Here is a 7,259-nt window from a genome sequence, read left to right on the forward strand (position 1 = left end):
TTAAATAGAATTGTGGCAAAAAATATTATGTAGATAAGCTTGTACATATAAGAAAAAAGCCAGGTGTGTGCATTTATTCAGTAGTCTATACATCTATAATGTGTAATTTAGGGTGTACAATTGGTTTTCCATGAGGTACTGTGAAATATTATAGGAATAATTCCAATAATATATCTCCAGGTCCTTTGGGGTAAGCCAGTAGTAGATTTATATCATATATTTTTTGGATTATATATTTTAAATATAAAGTTGCTAAAGATATTACTCGACTATCTCATTCTCTTTATTAAAAAATAAAATTTCTATGCTTCTATTACCTGCACCAGTTCTGCAAATGAGTGAGAAAAGAATTGGATCTTATAAATAATGGACAGTTTCCTGCAGGACAATTGCCAGAGGTGAATTCATTACAAGATATCCAGATATGAAACTGCTAACTTCCTGGGACAAGGGAAAAGAGACTTCCCCTGCTGGCAAGGCAAGATCAGTGGGATTTTGGTGTTCAAGGTATTTAGATTTTTTAATGTACTTGGATGTCTCAATTTCAATTTGTCTTTTCTTTTTTTTTTTTTTTAACGTTTTATTTATTTTTGAGACAGAGAGAGACAGAGCATAAACGGGGGAGGGCCAGAGAGAGAGGGAGACACAGAATCTGAAACAGGCTCCAGGCTCTGAGCTGTCAGCACAGAGCCTGAAGCGGGGCTCGAACTCACTGACCGTGAGATCATGACCCGAGCTGATGTCGGCCGCTCAACCGACTGAGCCACCCAGGCACCCCTCAGTTTGTCTTTTCAATCAGTGTCCAAAATTGCATAAGTCTTATTGAGGAAGTAAATTCAGCTTGTTTTATACTTTAGGTTATCTCTGTAACAGGATATTTATTCTCTTTTGTTCACAAATCCTTGCCTCAAGAAAAAAATATTTTTGTTCCAGGATAGTCATTAAAGTTCTTTGGTTGTCTGACCCTTTGATTAAAGGACTGAGTTTGTCATTTCCTTCTTACAATTGAATTTCTAAAATCAAAAAAATATACTCCAGTTCACAAAGAGTGGGTTCTTTATTTCTACCATAATTTTTCCTATAGGAGTAAGATTTTCATCCCAAATCTTACTTTTGTCACAATTGATTTTCACCAATTACTAGTGATGATTCAATTTTTTTTTTTTGTCACAGTACACTCTGGAATAGTAGTGTCCAGTTTTTTTACTGATAATTATTATATCATCTTATTTCATCTAATCAGATTAGATGATCAATTTCAGATTCCTGTCTTTGAGGTTCTTCTTCCTAGGGACACCTTCTGGTAACAAATATTGTGAAACTGCAATATTCTGTAAACAAAATCCATTAATGGTTTACCCAGCATAATTGATTTTACCATAATGATTTAGATGCTTATTTGTACTTTATAAGGGCTGGTAGAGTGAAGGCTATATTTGGGTGGTGTTGATAAGTCACCTGGAGGCTGCTGCAAATCTCAGGATGTATGTGATACTCCCACTGATGGTTTTGATTTCTAGCACCAATGTAGTATATTTCCTAGAAGCTCACCTGGAAGCTGATTTAAAACTTACATCTGCCTACACATCTGCTTTTCTCAAAGAGTAACTCCATTTATTTTCTTATATTTTCCACATCATGTGTATATCCCTGTCATTGGTAAATGCTAGTCATGAACCATACAAACAATGGGGTTCTGGGAGACACAGATTCGAGGTTTCTTTTGCCATGAAACTAAGATAGACTTGAGAAGAGAATGCCCACCTCACAATAGTTACTACAGCATATGAAAATGGTCACTTCTGTTATAAGTGTGACTTTTAGATTTTATGCTTTTTTAATGAAAATGATTTAATAAAATGTTTTTATAATATACCCAATTATCTCCAGCGTTAAGCAAACCAGATAAACCATTAAATTTTTTTCAAAAATTATAAAGCATTATTGTACATGTGCTATTTTAAAACCCCATGGAAACTGAAAAAAATAAAGCTGAATTTAACAAAAAAAGGATAATTTTATTCCAAAATTGTTTTTGCATTCTGCATTTCATTTAGTAGCAATAGTGTTGATACTTACGTTTCATTTTTTTTCTTAATGTTTTGGTAGCTTTGAACAGTGAACTCAGCTGTGAAAGGAGAGATGGACTACTTTTTCATTATATGATTGTTGTAATGAATTGAGAGTGTGTTAAAGTCCCTCTAAAATGTTAATTTCTAATACTTTTGGATTTTAACAGTGTATTGCATCTTTCTAAGTAGAATAAAAAAACATTACACCTTCAGTGATATTAAAGTTACATGGTTATAAAATGGGTATGATCAGAGGCACTGAAGTAGTATTATGCACAGTGCCTTACTTATGGGGACATAAGAAAGTCTAAGGATTTAATATATATGTAAAGTACTTAAAACTGGCTGGCACATAGAAAGTCATCAGTAAATACTAACATTAGCTTGAATTTTACAGAAGCTCACAATTAGAAAAATCCTTGTCTCACCTTAAAATCAAAACTACATCAAATTAATTTCGTTTTGTGACCTAATCTCAATGAACATCACCATGTGACCTATTTCTCCCCAGTAACCAAACTTATCCAAATGTATCATTCCCAGGTCAAGTTCAATTTATGAAAAAGTATTATGTATTTCTTCTTCCTCTATACACAGAAAATAAAATGGGAATCATTTTGGAATTATGATGCTCAGGGAAATTTAGTGAAATATATGTAATTATGGGACACCTGGGTGACTCAGTTGGTTAATCATCTGACTTTAGCTCAGGTCATGATCTCACAGTTCTTGGGTTTGAGCCCTGCATTGGGCTATCTTCTGTCAGCACAGAGCCTGCTTCAGATCCTCTGTCTCCCTCTCTCTTCCAGCCCTTCCCCCACTCAGTTTCTCTCCCTCTCTCAATAAATAAACATTTTTTAAAAGAGAGGGATATATGTAATTACATCATAAATGTACAAAAATCACAAGGGTAGGTGTATGTTTCTTGTTGAAAAGACCCAGGAAATATGGTATTAAGGCATGGGGTCACACATATAATTTATTAAAAATACATGTTGAAGCTTTCAGAAAGGAGAAAAAAAAGAATCTACCATCTGAAGCGTAGTAGATCAAAAAAATGGTAAATGGAGCAATGCCTTTGAATTTCAGAAGGAAACTGGGTATTAACCTTGAATCAAATAAAAAATAAAGAGAAAATGAAGTCGTTTTTACACATACATGGACCAAAAATATTAACCTGCTATGAAGTTATTAAGAAGCTCTGTGAAAATGTTTATTAGCAAAATGAGATGAAGCCTGATGTATTATGAGTGGTGGCCCTGCTTGAGTTTGGTTGGTTGATAATCTCAATTGATAATATCTAAAGTTGGTAAACCAAGAAATAACAGCACTAGCATTGATTTAGACATGTGTCATAAATACAGTATAAATAGCTAAAAGAATTTTAAGTGGTTGGTTTTGAAAAGGAGAGGTTGGAGCAAGATCATCATTGTTTCATTATAATAGGTTTAGAATTTGAAGTTTAAATTCTGTACATGAGTACCTCAATAAAAAAAAAACTATATTAAGTTTTAGTTCTATAAAAAATACATGTTGAAATTTATACAAATCTCTAATTTGTCTATTTGATATTTAACAGAAGGCAAAATACAATTATATATGACAGGTCAATTCATACTCCTAAAAATATTTATTCATAAAGTTCAAACTCAACTCCATATGGAAACTTTTAGTATTTTCCTGTGCGTCTGGCACTATTCCAAGTGAATGGTTGTCATCAATGAACTTGATAAGGTTTTGTGAGCAAAACCCTAGGCATTCATTCCTTTATTATCCCAATTTATACATGAAGAATCAAAGGAAATAGAAGTTAATTAACATATCTGAGGTCACTAAAAATGGTGAAGTCAGGAAAAAAAGTCCACTTGCTTTGAATTCTAAAAGACAACTATTCTGTATCAACAACCATTAAATTATGAACAGGGATTTCAACATGGCAATTTTTAAATTCTCGAGGTGGAGACATGTGGTGCTGATAAACAAATGATTATGCAAATAAATTATATTTGTTTTTAAGGGACCACACTTGTTTAATTGGGGTATTTGAAGGACAATGGAATAAATGTGTGTGTTACTCTGTACCTAAGGGAACAGAGAGGCAAACAAGTGAAATTTACCCTAAGGACAGTGCACATAGATTTTTAATTTGACACAAATCTCTGTGGTAGAGAGATTTTTTTGGGGAAGCTATTTAACCTCCTTAGCTCGTTGGTAATGCATGGTCCTGGCAACAAGGGAAGATTAATCACTCTGGATAATTTTGTTCATTCACATAGACATCTTTCTGGTGATATTCAGAGGAAAAAGTAATAAAAGGTAATCATTTCTATGTAGTATTTCAGAAAAAATAGATTCACTTGATACCAAAAATTAATTGAATATTAGGTTTTATGATGACCAAACATTATACTGCTTAGGTGAGAAGTTACTTTATTCAACATCATCAGCCTTGCCTTTTCAACACAACTACAAGTAACACTAAAAAATAATATATTTACATATTTAATTCAGTATAAATATTCGTGAAATAACAGTACTTTACTAGTTTTATGTATTTACCACATGTCTGATATCATACATTCTTAAGAAATATTCAATAACAAGAGAAGTAAAACTGGGCTAAGACAATGTTTAAATTAAATTTTATATAAATATATTTGATATTGCAAGACTAAGAGATACAATGGAATTAAGACATTGTAAAATGAGGGTGTTACCAAAATGGATAGAGGGTCTAAATATATTTGTAAATTCTATCCAGGGTAATGAATTCAGAGGGAGAGAATGGAAGGATGGATCAATAGAACCACTGGAACTGATTTTATTCTTTTGGGGCTGTTTCACCACATCCAGGCCCCAAAGGTTCTCTTCACTCTCATCTTCCTGGTTTTCCTTGCAGCCCTTGTTGGCAATGTAATGATGATGATTCTTATTTGGTTTGATTCTCGCCTCCATACTCCTATGTATTTCCTTCTCAGTCAACTCTCCTTGATGGATCTTTTATATAGCTCTACTTTTGTCCCAAAGATAGCCATTGACTTTTTGTCTGGAAGAAACAGCATTTCCTATATTGGTTGTGGAATTCAGCTTTTCCTCTTCATGACTATTGTGGGAGCAGAGTGTCTTCTTCTGGCAGTAATGGCTTATGACCGTTATGTAGCTATATGCCGCCCCCTCCATTACTCAGTACTCATGTGCCCCATAGTCTGTGCATTCATGGTGACTGGCACATGGCTAAGTGCACTTCTCAATGCCTTAATCCATGTTATCTATACTCTGAGTCTCCCTTACTGTGCTTCCAGGGAAATCCATCATTTCTTTTGTGAGATCCCAGCACTCCTGAAACTCGTTTGTGCTGACACTTCTCTTTATGAAAATGGCCTTTTTGTCAGTGGTGTTCTCTTTCTCCTTTTGCCAATATCTGCCATCATGGCCTCTTATGGCCAGATTGTTTCCACTGTTTTGGGATTAAGAGCAAACTTGGGGACAAGAAAAGCTTTGGCAACCTGTTCTTCTCATATAATTGCGGTGTCTCTCTTCTATGGAACAGCCATCATCAAATATTTTCTCCCCAAAGCCTATCACACTGCTGAGCAGGACAAAGTGGTCTCTGTCTTCTACACTATCCTTACCCCCATGCTCAACCCCCTCATCTATAGTCTACGAAACAAAGAGGTGGCTGGAGCTCTCAGGAAAGTCCTGGGAAGATGATTACCTTAATAAATTGATAAATGTTGATAATAGTAGATGAAATGACAGATCTTGTTTGCAGAAGGATATTACTACAACAGAGACAGGCAATATACAGAAAGTAAATGCTACTTGTCTGTAGACACTTCATGGCCAATTTCACTCTATCTTTGGCACACTGCTAATGGAGCAGAGCACTGTTATGCCTCATATAATCTTTCAAATTTATTAAGCAAAATGCTGTAAGTTAGAAATAAACCAGTCAGCAATCAATATAAAACATAGCTGTTTTTATTGTCTTTATTTTTGTATTAAACAAAAAGAAAATGTGGACCCCATGTGACGCTGACCCCATACTAAGTTTTATACTAATTCTTCCTAAAAATATTAACATTGTGAAACCCTTTCTTATGCATGTGTACTATGATAAAATTCTTGTTTTGAAGCATAGGGAAAAAATAAGAGAGACAGTGTCAAATCAAGAAACAAAATTTTAATTATAGAGGACAAACAGGTGGTTACCAGAGGGCAGGAGGTGGAGGGATGGGTTAAATAGATGATGGAGATTAAGCAGCGTACTTGGGGTGATGAGCACAGGGTGATGTATGGAAGTGTTGAATTACTATATTGTATACCTGAGACAAATATAACACTGCATGTAAACTAACTGGCATTAAAATAAAAACTTAAAAAAAGAATCCTATTTTGGATTTTTTTTTTCATATTGCTTTTGCCCAAGTATTATTTCAGGTCTTCATATTTTCTTATATATTTAACTGGTTTATTATCTTTAATTAATTAATGCATTATTTTTTATTTTTTAATTCAAGTATAACAAACAGTGTTATATTAGTTTCAGGTGTATCATTTTTTTTAATATATGATTCCAGGCATGATTTTTAAAAATATTTATTTATTTTTTTTTTTTGAGAAAGAGAGAGAGTGAGCAGGGGAGGGATAGTGAGAGAGGGGGACAGAGTTTCTGAAGCAACCTCTGTGCTGACAGCAGAGAATCTGATATGAGGCTCAAACTCATGACCCGTGAGATCATGATCTGAGCAGAAGTCAGATGCTTAAACAACTGAGCCACCCAGGTGCCCCCAGGTGTATCATTTTAAACAATTTACTTAAAAACATCCCCTCATTATTTCTCTTATGCCTTAATCCTATGGCCATAAATTACATGTTTGAATTACTATAACTTTGTAACAGAGATTTTTCTTACCCCTTCATAATGTTTGAAAACCCATTTAACTACTGTTTAAAATTAGAAGTTGTCACATACAAATATAAATGCTAATAGAAAAATCCCTAGGTTTTGAAACAAGGGATCTATATTTGTCCATGGACCATCAGATGAAACTAACTACCCCTATGTTCTTCAGTCAGGAAATCAAGTGGCTTTCTATCATTGGCCACCCTTCTCATATGTACATTTTTATTCATGTGTTAGCAAACAGAGTTTTCTAGAGCTAAGTTTGCTATAAATTTTATAGA

General features: G+C 34.0%; 1 protein-coding gene across 1 annotated transcript; it reads left to right on the plus strand.

Moving 5' to 3' along the window:
• Nucleotides 1-4,856: 4,856 nt before the first annotated feature.
• LOC102957729 (olfactory receptor 56-like) lies at nucleotides 4,857-5,783 on the plus strand. The gene has a single exon (XM_007092953.1). The coding sequence runs from the start codon at nucleotides 4,857-4,859 to the stop codon at nucleotides 5,781-5,783; it is 927 nt and encodes a 308-aa protein (XP_007093015.1).
• Nucleotides 5,784-7,259: the final 1,476 nt, after the last annotated feature.

The sequence above is a fragment of the Panthera tigris genome, chromosome A1, assembly GCF_018350195.1.
Source record: "Panthera tigris isolate Pti1 chromosome A1, P.tigris_Pti1_mat1.1, whole genome shotgun sequence".
In the NCBI taxonomy this organism is placed as follows: Eukaryota; Metazoa; Chordata; class Mammalia; order Carnivora; family Felidae; genus Panthera; species Panthera tigris.

Excerpts from the sequence above, each read along its gene's own strand:
- LOC102957729 (XM_007092953.1), top strand. The coding sequence starts at position 4,857 with ATGGAAGGATGGATCAATAGAACCACTGGAACTGATTTTATTCTTTTG.